Source organism: Esox lucius, chromosome 22, assembly GCF_011004845.1.
Source record: "Esox lucius isolate fEsoLuc1 chromosome 22, fEsoLuc1.pri, whole genome shotgun sequence".
In the NCBI taxonomy this organism is placed as follows: domain Eukaryota; kingdom Metazoa; phylum Chordata; class Actinopteri; order Esociformes; family Esocidae; genus Esox; species Esox lucius.
Window position 1 is genome coordinate 14,914,196 of NC_047590.1, and position 24,464 is coordinate 14,938,659.

The window sequence follows — 24,464 nt, forward strand, 5'->3', positions numbered from 1 at the left end:
TTGTGACTAAACGCTGTCGCAAATATCAATTTGAGTCCTATGCGGACCATTTGTTGTGCCTATAGGACGCAGCTGCCAGCTCCGGGCCTGGCGAGGGGATTGTGTTTCCGTCCTGTAGCTCCACTAATGATAGCCCTGTCGTCCGTCCAGGCTGCCTCCGTTGGCCTGTGGATGAAAGGGTTTCCCCTTGACAGCCATTGACTTGCCGCTCTATGTAATTGACTGAGGCTGCCCTCCCTGTCTTTCTCCACGTCTAACCAACCCCAGCTTCCCATCCACTCCGTTCACACGGTATACGTATGGCGAGCATTCGTCCCGTGTGCCTGCTGTCTCCCTCCATTGCTCCAGTTGTCTTGTTGTTTTACTTTTTTCTCCTCAATACTCGCTTGTAAGTTTCTATACGTGGCCCATGACATCTTCCTTTTCTGGACTCATGGGAACATGTGGTGTTCGACCACAGTTTGTCTTCTCTCCCGACATGAACTTTTCCTACTACTCAGCTGCTGAAAACCCACACAATTCATTCATTTGCTCTTCTTATTCTCTGTCTGTCTCTCTGTCTGTCTCTCTGTCTGTCTCTCTGTCTGTCTCTCTGTCTGTCTCTCTGTCTGTCTCTCTGTCTGTCTGTTATAACTGTTGTGAAAGTCCTGCATTAGTGTGGGAAACATTAGTTTATATTGCCCAAGAAATAATAAATAACAACTAAAAAACATGTTTGTTATTTTTGCAATGTTTTTTGTTCTCCAGTGGCCATGGTAATGGAACACACATCTTGCTACTGTGATAGCACATTGCTGTATTTCCCCTAATGCTTATGGGAATGTATCAATGCTTTATACATCTCTAATGTGGTTATGCATGTGGCAGGATGTTAGGAAGTGTAGCTCGGTTTCCACCTCGTTTTCTGGGCAGTGTGCACATACCTGTCTTGTTTGTTGTTGTGTCCTCCATTGGTTGTAAGCCCATGCTCAATTCCCCAGTACATTAATGTCTTTCAACTATCTGTATTCTCTCTGTCATTTCATAACCCTAAAGTGTTAACCCACGCCCCAGTTCTTCTTAAAGTAAATTACAGAAAATGTTAAGAAGGAAAAATAAATAAAATATCCATTCCAGTCACACCAAAAAAAGGGGGGGTGGGGGGGTGGCAGATGAATACATGCACGGTCAATCATGAATACCCTTGGGTAGTATTTCAATCTTTTTTTGAAGTTTGTGCTTTTGGTTCTGTTTTTCCACCAGCTATGTGGCATTATAGAATTGCTGCTGACCCTACTTCAGACCAGCGCTTCCAGGGACCAGCTCTTCCTGCTCCTTTTTGAGCCGGGGGCGGCGGACTCCTGCTACGCCCTGCTCCTCAACAGTAAACACTCAGACCACCTCCGTGAGCTCGTCTTCAAGGTGAGGTCATCGTGACTGTGTCCGCCTTGGTTAGCGTGAGCCGATGTGCCTCCTCATTCTGTCTACGCTGGACCTTTTCTCCATTTTAACTTTCACTTTGAAAACGACGGACGGGGGTGAAAACCGGTTAGGCCGGGCCGTCCGCAGCGTTTTGCTGTTGACGTAACTTTGTTGAACTGGGCTTAACGGCGTTGTGCGTTTGACCCAGATGTTCGACCGGATGCTGCGCTGCGACCGCGTCTACGAGAAGAACAAGCAGAGGCTGAGGCTGAGGGAGGTGGGCTACTCTGGCCTCACACTCCTCTTCTCCGACAACCAGGTCACCTCCTCCCTCGTCAAGAGTCTCCTCAACCAGGTTCTCCACACAGGTAGTGTTCCCTTCTTTCAAACCTTTGGTTACTTTTCTTCTTGAGAAGCGGTATCCACAGTGTACATTTTTAAGTATACAAATCATGGTAAAGTGGTTTGAGCAGAACGGTATCATTTATAAACCCAACCAAGTTTAATGAGTCGGCCATTCTAGGAGTTCCCACTATGTTTTCAACCAGACTCTTCTCTTAATGTTAATTAGGTATTTGTTACAATGGAGCAACTTAAATGCATATGCTCCGTGCAGGTGTACTATATGATACAATTAAGCAATGAAAATCCTGTCGCGCACTATGGTATGTATTCACATACTGAGCTGCCCGAACTGAGTTTGGATCAAGACGGCAAGAGGAAAGGATCCAAGTGACTTTGAAAGAGGGTTTATCTAAGATAACAATGTCCCCATCCACAGGGCATGAAGGACCCCGGAATGGTTTGGTGAGAATGAAAATAGCTGAATCATATGCTATGGCCTTTGCAGTCACCAGATCTCAGCCCAATCATTCTGAACCGAATATGAGAAAATGGAATCAATGAAGCTTTTAAATAGGGGAGAGAGTGGGAACTGCAGTGAATGGCTTCTTCTCAATCCTCTCAATCAATGTACCATTGATTACCAGTCAAATGTCTGGACACACATAGCCATTCACTTAAAAATACGTTGAACCGTTCAGTTGGATGGGAATATATATATTATTTGGATTATGTTTAATAGGAGGGAAAAAACGTAACAGTGAGATATTCCTTAGTAATTAGTAAACATTCTATTCATCTGCTAAACGTTTTCTACGCAGGGTTGGGAGTGACAGATTACATGTAGGGTTCCATATGTTGAGCCTTGACCTGCTTAGTTAATGAGGTGCATTTAGAATAAGATGCTGACCATATTGACTTCAAGCTAAAAAGGCAGTTGTAATGCTGCGTCTTGTATTTGGGACATCGTTTGTCATAATAATCACAGGCTATGTTTGCTCTAAGTCTTATATCTGTTTCATTGCCAACATTTGCATTTGTGAGTAAGCAACTGATTTCACTTGGCCTATTATATACAATGTGAATCAAACTGCTTCTCACTGTTATTCTTGCCTGCCTGCTATTCACAACTGCACACATCTTCATTTTGTATATGTAAGCCAATGATTGGTTGGATTTAAGTGTAGCCTCAACTGCCTATAAATTATTCTTTGTGACCCATAAACACAGGAAAGCCCTTGAAAAGCAAAAAGTCTGTTCTCTTTATAGTTGGGAGTCCAGCCCATGTGGAATATACAAGTTTTTTATTGCTCAATCTAATTTGTGCTTATTCAATATAAAGAAATTCCACTGGCCTAACAGAAACATCATGATCAAATTAGTATTATTTAACTGTCTTCAGCAGCTTAAATATTAAGGTATCAAAGTATTGCTGACAAGAAGTTAAATAATTGGCCAAATAGCCCTTTTTGGCAGGGCTCAAGGTATGCCTTTAAATGAGGGCAGCATTAACTTTTCAACAGTGTTTTGAAACGATGAGTCCTGCATGACAAGGAAACACAACACTATTTTGTCCTTAGATTTTGGGTTACGTGTATGTTTAACAATATGGCTGTATCAATTCTACTGTTTCTGAATCCTGTAATACCCCTTGGGCACTACTGAAGTGATATATGGCTCCTTGTGTTGACCTTTGACCCTTAGACCAAACCGTGAACTACAAGGATCTGATGGCTCTGGTCCAGCTGACTCATCGCGCCGGGCCCAGTATCCGCCTGCTTGTATGCAAGAGGGTGAGTACACACACACACACACACACACACACACACACGCCAGAGGATAAGTGAACTAAAACACCATAAGAAGCTTTGTCCTCCTGTTACACACCACATTTACATAACCAAATAATTACAAGTAGGGCCACGCTTCATATAACTTTGAACTGCGTGAACCCCTAACTTCCTCTCCCTCCATACGTCTCTCCAGCTGTGCCAGCTCCTCCAGTCCCATCAGGACGCTGCTCGGGAGATCTGCAGGCAGCTGTGCTGGCAGGAGACGCTGATGAGGCTGTTCCTGCGCTCGCCCTCCGAGGGAGGTCAGGGACGGGGCGACACCACCAGCACCTGCAGCCTGGATCTCAACCTCAGCCGTGGGAGTGGCAGCCGCCTGGATCCGCCCCTGGAGAGGAGGGGCCGGACGGGAAGCTCTGGAAGACTGGATCGCTTGGCGGATGAAGACCGCCTTAGCGTGAGCTCCAGGCGATCGGCGCATAGTCTTGAGAATGGGGACGCGCTTTCGCTTTTGGACACGCCCGGTAGTCAGACCGGGGAGGTCCAACCGATGAAGCCATGGGCCTCGTCTGGGGCCGGAGGAGCAGGGAAAGCAGGGGGCTTGAGTTTGGATCTGTCCCACGTGAATGCCTACGAGGGTGGGGACAGCGGGAGCCAGACGCCAGGCAGCCTGGCCAGCACGCCATCACCTCTGGAGACATCAGCCAAGGTCTTCCCAGACACGTCGTCATCACTCACCGAGGACAGCTTCCTGTTCAGCGACAACATGTCCCTGGGGGAGTCCTTTAGCTGCGCTGAGGTGAGACGCTGGCCGGCCATGGTCAAGAGCATCTCCCTCTCCTCAGTGTAGTTAGATGGTCACAATGGGTCCAATTAACAGTGGTCCCCTCTAGAGCTATTATCTGAAGACCCAACAAGAAGTGGGCCGCATATCCGTGGTAAAACGTGTTTTCCTTTCCATTTATCCTTTCGGTAATTTACACTGACGGAACACAACAGGATTGAGTTACAGCTAAATTATCTGGTCGAGAAACAGGTTTACTGTATTGCTTTAACCTTATTGAATTTTTTATTTGCAGAGGGTAGGAGTAGAGGAGAGGTTAATTAAGCCTCATTTTCTTTGATCCTCCAGTGGACTTTGAAGTAGATATGGGTAGAAAATGTCACCACCCGACTAGGGTGCCACCTCTCCTTCTCATGTCTAAATTGACTGACGTCAGCAGGGCTGGAGAGGTTTTAGCGCCCTGCGAGGCTGCCAGGGGTGAGAGGGAGACCGGCGAAGGGAAACTCACTGCCTCCCGCCCTTGACCTCAGTGCTAGAGAGGCGCTATACAACTTATAAAATCGAAAATCGCCCCAAAGTTGTGAATGACCTCAATTGCGTACTATTCGCATCCTCTTTCCTCATGTCTTCTAAACCCATTGCGGAAGATCAGAGAGACGGCTGTCTTTCTCATCCAATCGGATCTGAGAGGGACACCAGGCAAAAGGAATTGAGGTTTCGACATACGCTAACAGACACCCCCGTTAATCACCCTCTGCCGTCTGCCATCCAACACCGCTACCAGCATTTGTTATTAAAGGGGCACTATGGAACTTTAACGCCACCTATCAGCAGTGAGTTGAATATCAGTTCTACAACTCCATTAGGATCTGACACTATCGTTACTAACTACGAGCGTACTGCCTGGTCTGAAGCAGTGTCACCGCTGGCAATCGATGTGGGAGCACTGAAAATAGACTTTAGTTTCAAATTAGGTTAAAGTTTATTGGCCCTTTCCATAACTACGGAAAACAGAATAAACAAAGTAAACAGCTAAACCAATCAAAACGTCACCTGGACTGTCTATTGCGTTAGATGCATTGCCATATTTCAGAAACACTTGAATGGTTGTCTAGAGAACGTGAAACCATAACCGTGCTTGCTGGAACAATAATATATGCTCCTTGACCAGTTTGCACAAGGCTAAATCTATCTAATTGCTTCTTTTAAGCAATAATGCATTAGGGTTGGTCGAACAACCCACAATGCATGTTTGTTTTTCTTAACGTTTTGCAGAGAACTCCAGGTTGTAACACTTTTCTTGCAAGAAATTGAATCAATGAGTTTCTGCTCAGACACAACTTAGCTAGCTAACGTTAGCTTATCGTCTCGACCAAAGACATTGTAGAAACCTTCCTAAAACGTATCTGCTCTCATTAAAAAAAACACACAATAACATTGAATTATTTTCTACATAGTATAATTGTTTCTCCATCATCATCTAGTAACTTGTACATAGCTTTTTTAACATTAACTGATGGTTTGTAAGGGTTATTATCAGATATTTAAAATGGAAAATGCTGCAAAGGGTAAACCAATTCCAAAGTGATGCCCAAACCGAAGGTTTAGCCAACCCTTTAACGGCTTGGATGTGTTCACATTAACCCGATCATCATGTCCATTGTCAAACACAGTATGTGGGGGCTCAGATTACCCATTTGTTTCCTAGTTGATGCTGACCTGTATTACTCAGCTGTCGTAGTCTTGTTGCTCTTGTCCAAGCCCTGGTTTTTAAGATTTCACCTGAACTGTGTGCCTAGCATGATCTGTCAATGTTTTGTGGAACATGTGCCCCTTTTCACTGCTTGTGGCCATCAACTCGTAGATCTACTAACATCAATGGGTCAGGACCAAGAGGGGGCATCGGGTCAGCACTCTTTTTCTTGCTGTTTACCTGTCTTCAAATTGTACCTTATTACCCCTTTCCCCCCCCTCCCCTCCCCACACCCCACCCCTCCCCAGCGGACGGAGGAGGAGCTGTCTCGCTTGCTTCTGGAGATCGTGTTGTGCGTGATGTGGCGTGGGGTGGAGGGCTCGGACGATGCCGCCTGGCTGGAGCGGGGACAAGTGTTCTCGGCCCTCACCAAGCTGGGCACTGTGAACGAGCTCTTGCTTCCCGTCGACCACATCAAGCTCAGGTGAGTGGAAGCCAGCTAATGTGTGGTTACGTTATTCTAGTGGGGACTGTGAACCAGGCAGCATAGCAACTACATTACGATAGCAGGTTCTGTGAACCGGGCTGCATAGTGACTATATTACCATAGTCGGGACTGTGAACCAGACTGCATAGTGATTACATAACCGCAGTAGTGACTGAACCAGGCTGTGTAGTGACTACTTTACCCTAGTAGAAACTGTGAACCTGGCAGCGTAGTTACTTTATTACCATAGTAGGATCTAGGAACCAGGCTGCACAGTGACTACATTACCATAGTAGGGTCTAGGAACCTGGCTGCACAGTGACTACATTACCATAGTAGGGTCTAGGAACCAGGCTGCACAGTGACTACATTACCATAGTAGGGTCTAGGAACCAGGCTGCACAGTGACTACATTACCATAGTAGGGTCTAGGAACCAGGCTGCACAGTGATTACATTACCATAGTAGGGTATGGCTGTGTAACTGTAGGTAACTGTAGGTGTTCAGTATGGATTAGTGTTGTGTTCCCCGGTGTTTTTTCCCCATTTTGTTATCTTTCTCCTGTTCTTCCCATCTCCTTCTGATATTCTTCATTGTTTATTATTTCTCCTTTTTTCCTCTCTCGTGGTCTACCTTGTCTCTCTCGTGGTCTACCTTGTCTCTCTCGTGGTCCACCTTGTCTCTCTCGTGGTCCACCTTGTCTCTCTCGTGGTCCACCTTGTCTCTCTCGTGGTCCACCTTGTCTCTCTCGTGGTCCACCTTGTCTCTCTCGTGGTCCACCTTGTCTCTCTCGTGGTCCACCTTGTCTCTCTCGTGGTCCACCTTGTCTCTCTCGTGGTCCACCTTGTCTCTCTCGTGGTCCACCTTGTCTCTCTCGTGGTCCACCTTGCTTCTTCTATTGTTTGTTTCTCTTTCTGTTTTTTTTCCTCTTTCTCTTACCCTCTATTTCATTTCTTTGTGACTCTCTCTCCTGCCCTGTCACTCTCTCTCCTGCCCTGTCTCTCTCTCAGTCTCATGGAGAGGATGTTAGAGTGGGCCGTGACCGACAACCGCGAGGCAACGGCGGCCATGTTGCCACAACACACCGAGAACGCGGTGCGGCTTCTACACATGGTCCAGGACTTCCTGCAGGCCGAGGGCCTGGTAAACCCATCCCTGTGGACCGAGAAGGTTGGCATTATTATTTATAGCAGTTTCCTTCTCTGCAAAGCAGTTCGGCCAAAAATCTATTGCAATTTACAAAAACTCCTTAAGGTACTCATTGCAAACAATTAATAACAAGCACTGTGGGAGCAATATCCCCTTTAGCATTCCATGTACAAATCATGTAAAATAAAGGTAAATCCATACATGCTTTAGTTGCTTTGACTCTATGATTGTATTTGACTTTAGGTGCTGGAGGAGACTGTCACCCTGATGGACAGTCTGATGGTGTGGTACTCTGCAGGCGCTCAGTGGCTGCAGCTGTCCCAGGTGGGCCTGAGGCTGCTTCTGGGCTTCATGGCTCAGGAAGACCCCCAGGTGAGAGGCGGTTGCATTGCAACTCAACCAGTGTCACTCAGACCCTTCAGCTCAGGCCCTGTTAGAGGGAAACTACCTAACCCTACTCCCCAGGCCTTTGTGTCCCCTGATTGGATGTTACAGTTTCTTTGTGACAAATTGGATATTACTGTTTACTAGATTCAAATAGAATATAGAAGTTGCACAAAGGAATTAGGGTTAAGTGTCTTGCTCAAGGACAGAACAACACATTTTTCAAATTGCCAGCTCTGGGATTTAATCCAGCAATCTTTCCACCAGGTGTAACAGTCGCCTGTGGCCTGATTTTCTTTTTTATTTGATTTGTTTCTAGGTTATACAAATAGGAAGACAAGCTTTTGTTAAATGTAAGGCTTTAAGTAAATGATCTCCACTGTCCCTCATAGGTGTGTGCCATGGCAACAGCCAAGCTGAACTGCATCCTGCAGACCAAGAACGTGGAGACGCAGGACGAGGCATGTTACCTGCTGGGTAAAATGGAGGGCATCCTGAGGCGATCTGTGGGGGAGCAGACAGAGGAAACCTACATGTTTCTGGTCCCCCTCCTCCGGACATTGCTATCCAAGGTACGCAGGCGCACAAAATGGTAGTTTAATCCTTGTTGAAGATTCTGAACAGCCTTGCTGTTTGTTTTCTTAAAATAACTGCAAGATTATACTGTGGTTTATAAATATATATATATCTATCTGGAATGAACCTGATCATTTCAGTGTGTAATGTCAGCTTCTCACTAAACCCCCCTGGGCTGTTGACATGATTGACTGCAGGTGCACAAACTCCTGTACATGGAGCTTCACCTGCCCCAGTTACCGGACACCAACGGGAGCCCGTCCTTCTTCGAGGACTTCCAGCTCTACTGCAACTCGCCCGAGTGGCGTGTCTACCTCGACAAATACGTGAGGAGCCGCTTTCTGTTCGGTGTAAAAAAAAAAACAGTGTCCGGTTCTGATAAAGTAGACAGATTTATACTTAATTATTTAGTTAATCCGTTGGCTTTACAAATATGTTGTTTTTAAGTGAGTAGTTCAAATTTTTCTGTAAGAGCCTGAATTACCTCACCGGTCCTATTAAACTAGAAGGATGTGAGTCACCTCCTAAAATGCCCCCCCCCCGCCTCCCTCGTCAGATCATCCCCTATATGAAGCAGTATGAGATTGAGACGTTCAGCCAGGGCCATGAGACCATGGCTCTGTTCTGGAAGGAGTGTTACGAAGCCTTTATGGTCAACCTGCACAAGAGGGAGAGAGAGCGGGGCGAGAGCAAGATCCGCTTCCAGGTGAGACGCACGATCACCCGGGATACGCTTTGACACGTTAAGGTCCACGTTATAGGGAGCGCCACTGAACACAAAGCATGTGGGGAAACACTGAATCCCTCCCCGTCCTTCAGGAGCAGTTTGTGGAGCCGTTCTCGAGGCGCGGGCGCCAGGAGAACCTGCGCTACAACAGCATGCTGAAGCAGCTGCACAGCCAGAACAGTGCCGTCCTGAGGCAGTGGAGGGCAGCGCGCCGCGGCCTGGTGTGTGAGAGGGGACCCTGGGCAGACAGGTAATACAGGTTCATATGTAGGTCATCACAGTGGCCTGTGTGTTTTATAGGAGTGTAGGCATTTTTATTCTTCTTGGCTCTGTACTCTGAAATTTACCACGGGAATGATAAAACGTTCTCGTTAATCCTCGTTATTGGGCTGGTGTTGCTTTACATTGTTCATTTGCGCAGCGTTTAGCTGCTTTACAATTGGTCTTATATAGCACACACGCTCGTGCCTTTCGGCTGAAATCTATTCTATGTTGACATGACGTTAATGGGAATTCCCTCAGAACCATGGTAAGCACATGGTCAACCACAGAACTGTTCTCCGCTGTCGTCCATTGAATTAACCAATCTTTTCTTTGATAAAACCCTTTTATATCAGCATTCAGTAGCTAATGGCCTGAAAGCCTGAGCGGGGCTTAGAATGACTAAGCAACGTTGACACAGAGGTCCAGTGGCTTGAGAGAAGGCCTCCGCTCCATCGGCCCTGGCACCGCGGTCTGACTGTTTCCGTGTCGCCTGTTCCCCCAGGCAGCAGAGCGAGATGCGCTGGCGCGTGTCGAGCGCTGAGAACTACTCCCGCATGCGGCTCAAACTGGTCCGCAACTACAACTACGACGACCACCGCGAGGCCAGCGCCCTCCGGGACAACCTGGGTAAGGGGCAGATCCTCCGACCCCCTCGGACGCACGCGGCCCTCGACCGAACACAGACGCTGACCCGTGTCCGTGTCGTCCGTCCCCCCCCCGTAGGTATTCAGCAGAAGCGGGTGACCCCCGAGTCCATGCTGCTGGAGGCGGTCAAGCAGGTGAAGGTCAGCGACCTGGAGGATGACATCCTGGAGCTGCCCGAGGACGACCCGGCTGCGACCAACACCACGTCAGTACAGACACGGTTGCAGGGCTCCGTGTTCCCCAGGAAGAATTACTGAAGCTGTTATCCAAATAAACCAATGAGCCACAGTCCGCCGGCTGGATTTGAATGGACAAGCCGAACAAAACTTCTAACACTCTCATCTTTCTTTTGGTGCCTTTCTCTCTCTCTCTATCTCACGCTCATTCTCTCTCTGTCTCCAGGGGGGAGGCGGAGGAGGCGGGCCAGAAGGAGAAGCTGGTCCTGTTTGAGGACTGTGAGCTGGTCACCCAGGTGGACGTCTGCCCGGGGCGCCTGGAGCTCACCACCCAGCACATCTACTTCTACGACAACAGCACCGAGAAGGAGGAGGGTGAGAGTGGAGGAGGCGGGGTTAGATAAGTGTACTGAAACACATACTGCTGAATGCTCCCATTGTTTCACACTGCATTGTAAGATACTGTATTACTAAATAAGATCAACTTCTCTCAAAGAGATCATTGGTTTTGGACATACAGCTCAGCCGCTATGACGTAAAGTACATATTTCATAAAAAAAGGGTTAACGTTTGTAATTAGAGCCATGAGTTTTCCCTGCTTGAAATCCTGGCGTTTGCTACGTAACCATCCCCTGTGCTCCTGACCCCACCCTTTTGCTTCCTGTCCCCCTGTCTCTCTCCTCCCAGGGGTGGGTCTGGACTTCAAGTGGCCTCTGTCGCAGATCCGGGAGATCCACTTGCGCAGATACAACCTCCGCCGCTCGGCCCTGGAGATCTTCCTCATAGACCAGACCAACTACTTCCTCAACTTCAAGAAAGAGGTGAGACCTGTACTGAGTTTTAACGTGGACGAAGAACGGTGTCACCCAGAAGTTTCTTCTGCAGTCATTCAACTTAGTGTATTTTAGTGTATGGATACTGTATAGGTGGGTGGGTGGCTAGATATTTAGCAGGTGGACAGATATTTGTCAGATACTCCTGGACCAGCTCCACTAAATTCAGTGGAATGGATGTAGGAACATAAGAGAGAAATGTACTTAGTAAAAGGATAAATAGGCCTGGAGTACTGAGTTGGGTTAAGCAAGGTGAAATGTTGTGAATCTTGCAAAGTTTTCTTCTGTATAACAACCAATCATATCTGTTCTCCAAATTCTATCTGAAGTATTCTGAAGTGTCCCCATTTTGAACGGCCCCTCTTATTGGAGTCCTGCGTGTGTGTGGTTTGATTGACAGGTGCGGAACAAGGTGTACAGCCGGATGCTACTGCTGCGCTCCCTCAGCCTGTACGGCACGCGCTCCCCACAGGAGCTGCTCAAGGCCTCCGGACTTACACAGGTCAGGGTTCAAAGGGCACAGAGGGTCGCATGGGATGTGTTCAGTTGGGTGAAAAGGATGCATAAGCTTTTTTTTTTTAACATGCCGTACAGAACATAATCCTTGTTAAGTTGCCATAATTTTCTGTTGACAAATTTTGCTCTGTCATTTTCTCACTCTCTCCCTTTCCTGTCTTTGTTAGAAATGGGTAAACCGTGATATAACCAACTTTGACTACCTGATCCAGCTCAACACCATCGCGGGCCGAACCTACAATGACCTGTCCCAGTACCCAGTGGTACGTTCCAGCATCAACCCTGTGGGGGAAGATATGGAATATACCATCTTGATGCTCTTTATAAGGGTGTGGTTGATTTTATTTATTGTGTGTGTGTGTGTGTGTGTGTGTGGGTGTAGTTTCCCTGGATCCTTTCAGACTACACATCAGAGGAGCTGGACCTGACTGACCCTCGGGTGTTCCGGGATCTGTCCAAACCGGTGGCTGTACTCAACGAGCGAAACGCCAAAGCTGTCAGAGAAAAGTATGTCTGACAAAAACCCGTCTCACCCTCATCCTTGCACTAATCTACTGCTGAACATAACTGCACAACACAGTTGATATATCAGGATTCTCAGTGTGTATGCATGACTTTTTTCAATAAAACTGAGTGTCCTCGTGTTATAGAACTAGCCTTGCTACAAAAGGTTTGGCTGTGAGGGCGATGTAACTCTATAAAATTCCGGTAAAACCAAGGAGTCATTCTAATTCTCTGTGTCTGTGTAGATATGAGAGTTTCGAGGACCCGACGGGGACGATCGACCGGTTCCACTACGGCACCCACTATTCCAACGCAGCTGGCGTCATGCACTACCTCATCCGCGTGGAACCCTTCACGTCCTTGCACATTGCGCTGCAGAGTGGCCGGTAGGCAGTGGGGTTACGTCACGGGGGATGGGCACTGTGTTCCACACATATTCCATTCTCAGGAAATAAGTAGTGTTCTCTGGTAATAAGTAGTGTTCTCTGGTAATAAGTAGTGTTCTCTGGTAATAAGTAGTGTTCTCTGGTAATAAGTAGTGTTCTCTGGTAATAAGTAGTGTTCTCTGGTAATAAGTAGTGTTCTCTGGTAATAAGTAGTGTTCTCTGGTAATAAGTAGTGTTCTCTGGTAATAAGTAGTGTTCTCTGGTAATAAGTAGTGTTCTCTGGTAATAAGTAGTGTTCTCTGGTAATAAGTAGTGTTCTCTGGTAATAAGTAGTGTTCTCTGGTAATAAGTAGTGTTCTCTGGTAATAAGTAGTGTTCTCTGGTAATAAGTAGTGTTCTCTGGTAATAAGTAGTGTTCTCTGGTAATAAGTAGTGTTCTCTGGTAATAAGTAGTGTTCTCTGGTAATAAGTAGTGTTCTCTGGTAATAAGTAGTGTTCTCTGGTAATAAGTAGTGTTCTCTGGTAATATGTAGTGTTCTCTGGTAATATGTAGTGTTCTCTGGTAATATGTAGTGTTCTCTGGTAATATGTAGTGCCAGGGGTTTTTCCTCGCCAGGCTGCTGTATAACTAGGTTGAGGACGAACCCCTGTGACTAATGGTTACTTGGCGGCCTAGCAGTTAACCGAAAGGTTTCTAGGTTGAATCCCTAAGCCGGTAAGGTCTCTGCTCTGTCCCTGCGTAAAACAAGTAACCCCTATTGTTCACAATCTGGCAACTTTTCCAGAGTGTGGTGACTGAGTGTTATAAGTGGAAGTCAAAATTCAGTTGAGCCTTTTTTTCAACTGATGACTAATTTCATCTAAAATGAAGTAGTTCCCAGAGTTGTTTCTTCTAGACCAGGATAAAACTAGTCTCTTTTTCAAGGTTTTGTACAGTACACTAGGAAACACAGCAGTTTTTTTCTTAGCCATGCCTGGCTACTATTGACCGTTGCCCCGTCCCCCCGGTCCAGGTTTGACTGTGCTGACCGTCAATTCCACTCCATCCCTGCCACCTGGCAGACCCTCATGGACAACCCCAACGATGTCAAGGAACTCATCCCTGAGTTCTTCTACTTCCCAGAGTTTCTGGAGAATCAGAACGGTGAGATGAATGTGCCATTAGAATTAGAGAAATGGGCTTCGCCGAGCGAGTCAGATTAAAACGAACCACATTTGATGGAGTGCTAACTGAGTCCCAGCCAATGGAACCTAGGTCAACCCCACACATGTCCAGGGATGCACCCTGAGATACCATGCTGGAGAAACAATCTGACTAATAACTAAAAGGTTGCTGGATCCAATCCCTGAGTCACCATGGTGAAACATCTGTTGTTCTCCCCCTGTCTGAGGCAGTTAATCCTAAATGTACCCAGGTCATTGCTGTAAATAAGAATGTCTTCTCAGTCAACATACATGGTAAAACAAGTTAAAAAAAAAAAGAAATACATTGGACGCAGGAGATTGTAAAATACCAGTTTTTTAGAATCATCTAGAAACCTTTAAAAACACTGACTGATCATATGGTCTCCTTTGTCTTGCTCTTTTCTATCCTGTTCATATTCTGTGCTTCTTTCGTCTCCTTCGCGCCATGTAGGCTTTGATCTAGGGCGCCTGCAGATCTCCAAGGAAAGGGTGAATGACGTCATCCTGCCGAAATGGGCCAAGTCTCCCGAGGACTTCATCTATAAGCACAGGAAAGCCCTGGTGAGGGTCCACTTCTCATGGATCGTCAGAAATGATACATTGCTTGAACCCAGGGGATGGAGATACAACACTCCTTCCTCAGTAGGGTTGAGGCCCATTCCGTGGCCATGACTTGCAGGAGAAATGCACTTCACAGACCATGGCAGACCTTTTTTAGTGTGTGTGACCGGGGATGTGCACGTCGGTGTGTGCTGCCGTCTTTTTACGTGTTGCGTTTGTGTGTTGTGTCGCTCATGCATGTTTGCTGTGGTGGCAGGAGTCTGAATACGTGTCGGCCAACTTGCACCACTGGATTGATCTGATCTTCGGTTACAAGCAGAGGGGCCCCGCGGCTGTGGAGGCACTCAATGTCTTCTACTACTGCACCTACGAAGGTACAGATGCTAACAGTAAAACCATGGACTCCCACTCTTACTATAGCATATAAGCTTATGTGAGTCTCCACGTGTACAGGAACAGTTTTGGTCACATTTTGGTCACTTTAGAACAGTGGCTCCTTTTTCAGTTACTGTACCCCCAAAAAGAATTTGCACTGCTTGGAGTACCCCTGAAGTACCCCCTCATGTTCATTTCACTAGTAAGTCTATGGTGTCATGAGTGTTTTCAAGTACCCCCTGTGGAGAGGCCAAGTACCCCCAGGGGTCCTAGTACCCCTGGTTGGGAACCACTGCTTTAGAAGATACTTTTACTTAGCAAATTACATGTAGAAATGCTAACATTAAACCATTAAAATCACTCATACATTAGCACAGATACTATTACTTTTAACTATTATTGTTTTTGCCACAGGGGCAGTGGATCTAGATGCCATCACTGACGAGAAGGAGCGGAAAGCTGTGGAAGGGATGATCAGTAACTTTGGGCAGACGCCATGCCAGCTCCTCAAGGTACTGGTAAACAGCTGGCCAGGCTGTGCACTAGAATCCTGTGTCATCTGTATGTCTCTGACAGTCCCCTTTATCGCCTGGGAAACAGTAGCATTTATATAAGCCCATTGTAAAACAAATGAATTGTCGAAGTGTATTCTTATGTTTACATATCAAAAGACCATCTGTTTATGCGTACACAGGAAGTCACGTTCATTTAAAGCGTGACAGTAAATAGCCACTGGGCTAATGTGTATTCAGTTTGGCATGCCTATAAACCTGAGGTACAACCGTAAGTTTCTTTGAGATTGAGTGAGATGGGCTCGAGTTTGTAAGAACAAGTATCGAGCCTGAAACATTAGGAACAATTGCCTATCAAATGCTGCAATAAATAATAGAATTTCTCTCTCCATTGACAACCGAGTGTATCATTATTTCAACCAGTGTATGAAACGGCTGATTGGTAACAGAATGAACTTCGGATCAGAATAGATGTGAGGTTCTGTTGCGTGGCTCTTCGACCATAGCGGTTTCTAAAAGGAGAGATGAATGTGATGTCTGTAGGAGCCTCACCCTGCACGTCTAAACCTGGAGGAGGTGGACAAGAGGAAGGCTCGCCTGGATGCTGCACCGCTCAACATCTTTGAGCATCTTACTGAACTCAAGTCTTTCTTTGTCGAGGTACGTAGTTATAATAGTAATAGTAATAATAATAATAGTATAAGCATATTAAAATGGTGAAAGGCCACTGTTATTTACTGTGAAACACTTTGTGAGAACTTTGAAATTAATCATTTATACATTCCACTTTACAGGGCATCAGTGACAATGTAGCACTGGTTAAGGCTGTGGTCCCAAAGAACCAGTCGCACTCCTTCATTACCCAGGGCAGTCCAGACACAATGGTGACCCTTAGCCAGAACTGCCTGATGGGAACCCATGGCTGGCTGCCCTACGACAAGAACATCTCCAACTACTTCACCTTCATCAAGGACCCGACCGTGACCAACCCCAAGTGAGTCTTCAAATGATGCTCTTCCTTCTGGCTTGTTGACATCTTGCAAGGACACTTGGAGAGATGAATAGCAATGTATATCTCGCCATCAACTAACTGGCCTAACTTGACAGGTCGTTTTTGAATTTTGTTACAGCCGTTCTCACCTGTTCTGTTCCATTCCTCCTCTCGTCCTCTTCTCTCTAGGACCCAGCGGTACCTGAGTGGGCCGTTCTCTCCCGGCATGGAGGTGACATCGGGTCTGTTTGTGGTCTCACATGATGGTAAGCTGCTGTTCAGCGGCGGCCACTGGGACAACAGCCTTCGGGTCACCTCGCTGTGCAAGGGCAAGACCGTGGGGCAGCACATCCGGCATATGGGTACGGCCTCAGGAAGACACACCTCCTGGCCTTAGGAAGACACACACCTCGCGACTTGATACTGGAGTATTTCCTATTGATGTAGTCCTGTCTCTGGATTAGCTACTAGTTGACGTTACCTCTTTGTGTCTCTTCTTCCATTCTCCTTTCATTCTCTCTCTGCATCTATGTCTTGATCCCCCCCCCCACACTACAGACATAGTGACGTGCCTGTCAACAGACTACTGCGGGATCCACCTGATCTCCGGCTCCAGAGACACCACCTGCATGGTGTGGCAGATCCTGCAGCAGGTGAGGGCACCGGGCCAGGGGCATTATGGGAAAACCCTGAGCGGGAAACGCGTCCGCCCGCAGGCGGGTGACGTCCACTGGGTGGCGGAGGGTTCCCGGGACGATGCGCCCCCTTCCCGAACAGTGGCCTGGTGTGTCAGCGTGTCGTCTGTGTGTCTCACAGGGCGGGGCTCCGGTGGGGCTGTGTCCCAAGCCAGTGCAGGTGCTCTATGGACACACCGACGAGGTGGTCAGCGTCAGCATCAGCACGGAGCTGGACATGGCGGTCTCTGGGTCACGGGTGAGGAGATGGGAGGATGAATGAGGGGGGGGGGGGGATGGATAGAGGGATGTTGGTGAATACGTGGATCTGATCTGCTTTACCGGTGTGTGTGTTTACCAGGATGGCACAGTCACCATCCACACGGTACGCCGGGGTCAGTACATGCGATGCCTCCGGCCGCCCTGCGAGAGCTCCCTGCCTGTGTCCATCCAGCACCTGGCCATCTCCTATGAGGGGTGTGTGGTCGTCCACACCTGTGTAGAGGCCAAGGCCAGTCTGAAGGTACACACACACTCCTCAGTCTCTAGTCATTCTATTGGTTCCTGAGAATGTCATTATTTTTCTCTAAAGTCTTAATCCTGTTTTCATTCAGGAGTCAGATGAGGTTGGGTATTTAGTTAGTTTTTTGTTAAGTGTTGTTTTTAGTTATTTAGTTACAGGTTGAATGAGTTGAGTAGACAGTTTGTTAATTAGTTAAATGTAGTTGTGCATATAGTTAATATGACATTGGGTATGATGAAATGCCCCATCATGTTTAGTGAATTGTGACTTGGGTTTGAGAGCTTGGGACTACATGGTTCAATCTGCAAAACAAAATGATTGAGATAACTGGCTTGAAATGAGAAATGTCTAGTATTTATTCTTATTTTAGTGAAATCTAGATGAATTGTAGCTACAGCATTCTACATAAAAACCACACTTGAGTTTTCCTTTCACTTTTGGTCGACCGGCTTCAAACGGCTGTTTTTGTTATTTACAAGATATTTCACAAGGATTTGGATGGCGTAGTGATTTAATAGAAATAGTACCATCATCCTCTCCCAAGTAGTTTTGTTTGTGCTTAACAACCCGTATTATTAAATCAGAAATATAAAATGCAGTGGGTTCACACTGTGAATTAAGTGAATTGAATTAAATAAGATCTTAATTACTCCTTTTTCAGTGCAAACCCACTGCATTTCTTACATTCATGGCACAGTGATTCCCTACACAATTCACTGCTCGTTGTTTTGGCTGGTACAGAAATTGAGTGTGCGATTTCTACAAGCAGGAAATAAGAGTGATCTTGCCTCTGTCTGCCAGTGTTCATCGATGTGCTGAAGGAGATGACCACATCTCTTAGTTACGCAGATGAAAGAAAGGAAGTTTTATTGTGTATTATTTTTACCAGGAACGCGTTAGCGTAGCCGGCTAAGAAGAGCGAATGTCTCTTACTGAGTGAGTGCGTGACTTCAAAACGGCCAGTGGCAAAAGTCATACAGTTCATAGATACTGTTTGTGGTGGAGGTAAATTTAATAAGAAATGTTAGTCAGTTTAACGCTAGTTAATGGTTTCTAACAAAATATGCAAGTAGTAGTTAACGTCAATGCCTTTCGTGTGGGGGCGACCCAGGTTCGATTCTCAAGAGGACCGCCACAATTAACGCATTTTATTGCGGGCCAGCTGAACTAGGCTTGCCTGGTTTCTTGTTAAGTTAATATAATGAATTGTGGTTTTTGGAATACCACAAGGATGTCTATGCTGAATACGTTGCAGATTAAACCTTCTAGTTCCAAGATGTAGAATGTTCCTAGATAGGACATGAAAGTGATGTCCTGTTGAATTATGTCATGTGTCTGTGCAGGATAAGAATGCCCTGCACCTGTACTCTGTTAACGGGAAGCACCTACGTACGGAGGTCCTGAAGGAACAGGTGACTGACATGTGTGTGTCCAGGGAGTACCTGGTCATCGGGAGCGAGCAGGGCTTCCTCTCCATACGTGACCTGTACAGGTAACCATGTTTTCTCTGTCGCTTCGTCTCTCTGTCGCTTCGTCACTCTGTCGCTTCGTCACTCTGTCGCTTCGTCTCTCTGTCGCTTCGTCTCTCTGTCGCTTCGTCTCTCTGTCGCTTCGTCTCTCTGTCGCTTCGTCTCTCTGTCGCTTCGTCTCTCTGTCGCTTCGTCTCTCTGTCGCTTCGTCTCGCTGTCTGTCTGCCTCTCACTGTCTGTCTGCCGCTCGCTGTCTATCTGCCGCTCGCTGTCTGTCTGCCGCTCGCTGTCTGTCTGCCGCTCGCTGTCTGTCTGCCGCTCGCTGTCTGTCTGCCGCTCGCTGTCTGTCTGCCGCTCGCTGTCTGTCTGCCGCTCGCTGTCTGTCTGAATATGTGTAGTGAGTTACTAGACCAGAGGTCATCAACAGTATACTAAACAAAGGAATGAACTGGGCTCCTCACCTCCTTCAAAGCCTATTTTTTGGGTTCCAGTTAGGTTTGGAGGGATGGGTGTTGTTTTGAAGATTTCTGGCTTAGGCTTTCAATATAAATGACTTACTCCTTAAAAGGTTAGTAGTTATGCAACGCAAGTGTGTTCCTGTTTTACTCCTCACTACACTAAAAAAACAAGGAACATTGTTTGAAGTGAGGAATCTGACCGGTCCTAACTTTGATAAGTATATAAGCTTTATCAGACTAGGTGTAGGGTTAGATTTAGCCTTAGGATTATGTTTACACATTAAGGGAATTCTGGTAAATACTATGTTTAGGCGTGGAGGTTTAGGGGTTAGGTTTAGGCATAAAGGTTCAGGTTATTGAGGTTAATCCAACTGTCACCCCCCCCCCCCCCCCTTTGCAGCCTGTCTCTCTGTGCCACCCCAATGGCCATGCGCGTGCCGGTGTGCTCTGTGTCGGTCACCAAGGAGCAGAGCCACATCCTGGCGGGCCTGCAGGACGGCAAGCTGATCATCGTGGGCGTGGGCAAGCCGGCCGAGGTAAAGAGCTCCTTCCGAAACTACATCGCCCAGAGCCTGGAGGGTTCCCCCCTAATGACCATGCCCCTGTTGGCCCCCCTGAGAGTGCGATCGCCTGCCCGCCGCCTCAGCCTCCGGGACAAGCTAATGTTCAACCCCCAGGGCCCTGACCCCTGACCCCAACGGTTCACCGCAGTTCCAATTCCGTTTGCAACCCCGAGGGAGAACGTTGTGAACCCGGCCCCGAAACCACCACCTCATTCCCGATAATGAGTTCAGAATTGGCCCGTCCTTGCTTATTCACAATCCCCTGGATCATGTTCGTTAGTTTGGTGGGTTTGGTTTTCCACTGCAAGACATTTGAAACCTTTTCTCAGCTGAGTCCTGATCATTACCCTGATTGTTCCACCCTCATCCTGGTCGAGACAGTCGGTAAAACACTTCCGACATTTCGTAAGACCTTTGTGAATGAATGGAATGCGCCCTCCTGTAATATTACTGTGATATGACGGTCTTCTGTTTACCTCATTCTAACAGAGATATGTATCAGACCTGCCTTGGGATAATGTGGTCCCATGTCATTCGCTGGAAGTGTAATTCATATTGTTTAACTGTTGTATTTGTGACAAAGCTGTGAAAGCCTCTGCAAATCCAAGCCATATTAACAGTTTTAATGACAAGTAAAGCAATAACGAGCTATACTAGGTTAAAATGTAACCCCCCCCCCCCCCCCCCCGGGTGAAAATGGTTTAACCCTGATGTCCATCTCCTCATAGTTATCATATCAAATGATGTCTTGTTCTTTCTATGATAACCGCATGTTATGCAATCAGAACACAAGAATCACCGTGAGCCAGTTGAATCATTTAATCCCCTTGCTGCTTCTTATTCACATTTTCCTTTTATACAAATTGACTCACGTCAAAGTGAACGGAGCTTTGATTTTGAACTGACATTAAGTCATTCAAGCCTTTATGAACCTAACCAATCATAAATCACGTCCCTCTTCTTTCTTTGACCTCACCCTTTCTCCTCTTCCGTCTCTGCACCTCCTCCTCCTGTCCTTTTCCTCCTCCTTTCCTCGACTCTCCTCAGATGCGTTCGGGGCAGATCACACGGAAGCTGTGGGGCTCCAGCAAGCGCCTGACCCAGATCTCCTCAGGAGAGACCGAGTACCAACCGACACGCAACCAGAACTGACCCCCCCCCCCCCCCAACTCCCCTCTGTCACTACCCCTCCCTCATCCTTCTGCCCGCCAGACGGGCCCACCAGCGCCCCCAATCACCACATTCAACTCGATCAGACCGAACCTCTCGTTCGATTGACCTGTGGCTGTTTTCCCGGGATTCACCCTCCCCGTCGAGGGTTTGAAGTCAGGCATGTTCGAGTGCATTTTATCTGTGTTTGTGCGTTTGCTTTGGGGTCACGCGGTTGTAGGACATGCAGCGGGTCCGATCAGAACAACAGACGCAGGCGCCGAGTGTCTGATGGAAAGGCCGTTTCGCGCGCCCCCCCCCGTCACAACGTTTCATCATCCACACCACCACGCATGGCTCTTAACCCATCATCATCGTCGTCATGATGGTCATCACCACTAGATCTAGGTCAGTCCAGCCCACCACAGCAAAGAAGCAATCCAGCCATCTGATGTTGACCTCTGACCTGTCCATCCGGAAGGGAGAGGGGATCACCGACATAGAAATAGAGTTACTCCTTCTGGACCACCCATGACATGACATTCACTAAAATGGGCATTTCAGATTTAGTAAGTCTATTTCTACGGTCACCAAGTTGACCCATTTGTGTATGTACACTATGTCTGTCTGTCTGTGTGTGTGTGTGTGTATGTGTGTGTGTGAGGGGGGGGTCTCCCCAGTTTTTACCTTCTCCTGTGGCCTTTTTAAATGGTTTAGCCTTCCATTCCTACTATGGAGTTTGGTCAATGCCTCTGGGCTGCTATCCTATGCAGCATTGAGAACCAGTAGTAAGAGCCTAAGTTCAGCTACAAAACAATGTTTGTGTTCTTTTTTTCTTCTGGGTTATTTAGGTTACTGAGGAAGGTTGTCGGGGGCTGGTGGGTTCACAGATGGGCGGGAAGCTCCATGGGTTATTGATGTTGTATTTTACACAGCCTTTCCAGCCCACGTTTCACTTAGCATAAAGGACCAAGCCCTTAGGTAGCAAACACACTCAAACTAAGCCGAGCACTTACACCTGATTGCTAACGTACACGCACAAGGATCTCCTCGCTATTGGAGAAGCTTCTGGTTGTGTTCCAGTTCGCCTTTTTACATGGGGGGTGATTGTGCTGAACATCCTTGAATTCTCTATCACAATAGCGTGGTTGCTGAAATGTCACACTTCTCCGCAAACAAGGCCACCTGAAACGCACCCAAAGTCAGTTAGATTGACAGAGGAAGAGAGAAGGGTGGGTCTAGTAGTGGCTAGGGCAAAGTGTGCCCATAGTACTAGCTCAGTCAAACACTACCCTCTTATACACACGGCAAGCTTCCTCACATGAACTCATCACATTGGAGACCCTATGCTTATCTAGAGGCGAACGCCACGTCACCTGGCGTATTCCTAGATGTAAAGGTCCCCATTAATCCCGGAATGTTTTTACATTACTTGAATCAATGTTTATTTATGAAGAATAAAAACTTTTTAAGACATAGGCTATTTAAATGAACACTACATTATTTGTGTTTATAGTAAAAACCTCTCGCAGGCTTCCACAGTGGATCAAACCATGTTTCAAAACAGAAGGGGAGACTTTCTAAGGGCTTTTCAGATATGAGCGTTTCAGTGTTGCAGCAATACATTTTTGTTTTCTCTGATGATTGCATTGGTACATTCCAGCCTCATCTTGTCCCGGCTGATCAACGAAAATCTCCAGTCTTCCTGGTGTTCTGACAGGGACTCCCATGAATGGGAGATGAGACATATTCTGCCATGAGACGGCCCAATCAGCTGCCTTCTAACAGTTTGCATCACCTCAGTGTTCTTCTTCCTTCCTTGATTGGCTCTTAGTTGAGAGTTATGATGTCAGCTTTTGTTTTCAGATCCAGTAACTGCTCTAGATTTTCAAGGATGCAGCCTGGTTTTAGCAGACCGAACGCTGCACACACTATTGCTTTGGTGGAATGTAGCTACATCAGTCTGGTTCCCAGGCTAATTAAATATCCTTAAGGGACAGTTTTTCCAATGATATCCTTCTGATTTCCAATGATCAGATAGGATTAAATGCTTTTCAAGTCAATTGTTTCTCAGTTCTATTAGAATAAAATGATGTGTTTAATCCAATCTGATAGTTGAAATCTAGGTTTATAGCTTTTGAAAAACTGTCCTTGACGATCTATAATTGTAGTAATGTCGCTGACCGTGCATTTGTCAGCCCGGCCTTATGTGGTTGGTGAGATTTGATGTGTCTGTATGTTTGTTTGCTTTTTCACAGGCAGCCTAATTCTGCTATTTTGAATTGCTATTTTGAACCAATCACATATTTTTCCAACAAATAGGTCAAATATCAGAATTATCTGCCCGTGTCAATGCAGTTTGAGATTACGAATCCTTATGATTGTTGTACTTCTGTCAAATCAAAAAGACTGTTGTCATGTTGAGTGATTCTTTGTTTGTTTTTTGCATTGTGTGTGTGTGTGCATGTGTGTGTTCATGATGACAGCATTTTTTAACGCCAAATTCCTTATTTCATTATCATTGTCATATCACATGTGGGGCATCAAGTCAGTTTGCCTTGGTTATAGTTCAAGGCAGTGAGTGCTTAATGTATATTATGGAATGAGATTCATTAACTCTGACTATATGGTGGTTTAAGACTAGGGATCAGACATATTCACTGTTTTAAAGGAGAGTTTGTATACCAGGGTGTTGTTAATTAATAATTATTAATTATTTTCCAAAGGATGTATTTTATATTTTTTCCAATTCTTTTTTTCAAACATAGTTCGCCAGGCAGACAGGAGCACTATTCACAATGTTTGAGGGACTTCCTTCCAACCCCACCATTGAAACAAATGGAGTGCCTTTATACGCATTTTGCATCATACATCCATTTATCCGGTTAGGGTGAAGAATTTCTTTTGAACCCTTTCTCCAGGAAAACCCATGGACAGCAGCATTCCTAGAATCAAGAACTTGTATCTAAACTAAGTTGACTACAAATCTGAAATATATTGGTGTCTTATCTTGGCTGCTTTCTCTGTGACTGTCACCAAAATCTGTGTGTGTGTGTATATCTGTGATTATTTATAAATACAAGTATATAATGTACAGCATGATTTTTATTTCATTTTATTTGAAATGTACTTTTTGCACTTTCCAGGTACTAAATTGTAAGATTGTTTTAATTGTCTCCTTGATCGATTCTGTACAAACTGCTTTGTATACACAAGTGGAAAGTAATCATTAAAGTCTTTGAAAATCATATGCATATGTCTGTTATTACTCATTTATGTGGAAACTGTGAAATGACGAATGAACACGCAATGCAGGCCTTATGTTTTAGAACACTACCTAAATAGTC

At 46.3% G+C, this 24,464-nt stretch overlaps 1 protein-coding gene across 12 annotated transcripts in view; it reads left to right on the plus strand.

The window, feature by feature from the left end:
- nbeal1 (neurobeachin-like 1) overlaps positions 1-24,367 on the plus strand; it is a 48,683-nt gene extending 24,316 nt beyond the window's left edge. For 7 of the 12 annotated variants that reach the window (XM_029116700.2, XM_029116702.2, XM_020042285.3 and 4 more), the window contains 31 exons: positions 1,243-1,401; positions 1,610-1,769; positions 3,448-3,536; positions 3,730-4,332; positions 6,319-6,494; positions 7,508-7,667; positions 7,890-8,018; positions 8,423-8,602; positions 8,804-8,932; positions 9,163-9,312; positions 9,426-9,583; positions 10,100-10,224; positions 10,321-10,447; positions 10,645-10,793; positions 11,106-11,239; positions 11,652-11,753; positions 11,935-12,030; positions 12,150-12,274; positions 12,517-12,657; positions 13,671-13,801; positions 14,294-14,403; positions 14,660-14,777; positions 15,193-15,290; positions 15,834-15,950; positions 16,085-16,284; positions 16,471-16,643; positions 16,840-16,934; positions 17,098-17,214; positions 17,317-17,478; positions 18,822-18,970; positions 19,806-21,108. In XM_029116700.2, coding sequence (XP_028972533.2) covers positions 1,243-1,401; positions 1,610-1,769; positions 3,448-3,536; positions 3,730-4,332; positions 6,319-6,494; positions 7,508-7,667; positions 7,890-8,018; positions 8,423-8,602; positions 8,804-8,932; positions 9,163-9,312; positions 9,426-9,583; positions 10,100-10,224; positions 10,321-10,447; positions 10,645-10,793; positions 11,106-11,239; positions 11,652-11,753; positions 11,935-12,030; positions 12,150-12,274; positions 12,517-12,657; positions 13,671-13,801; positions 14,294-14,403; positions 14,660-14,777; positions 15,193-15,290; positions 15,834-15,950; positions 16,085-16,284; positions 16,471-16,643; positions 16,840-16,934; positions 17,098-17,214; positions 17,317-17,478; positions 18,822-18,970; positions 19,806-20,097 — 4,854 coding nt within the window. In that variant the 3' untranslated portion in view covers positions 20,098-21,108. Of the gene's footprint in view, positions 1-1,242; positions 1,402-1,609; positions 1,770-3,447; positions 3,537-3,729; positions 4,333-6,318; positions 6,495-7,507; positions 7,668-7,889; positions 8,019-8,422; positions 8,603-8,803; positions 8,933-9,162; positions 9,313-9,425; positions 9,584-10,099; positions 10,225-10,320; positions 10,448-10,644; positions 10,794-11,105; positions 11,240-11,651; positions 11,754-11,934; positions 12,031-12,149; positions 12,275-12,516; positions 12,658-13,670; positions 13,802-14,293; positions 14,404-14,659; positions 14,778-15,192; positions 15,291-15,833; positions 15,951-16,084; positions 16,285-16,470; positions 16,644-16,839; positions 16,935-17,097; positions 17,215-17,316; positions 17,479-18,821; positions 18,971-19,805 lie in introns of all 12 variants that reach the window. The other 5 variants (XM_029116704.2, XM_034289747.1, XM_029116706.2 and 2 more) reach the window with 3 other exon arrangements.
- Positions 24,368-24,464: the final 97 nt, after the last annotated feature.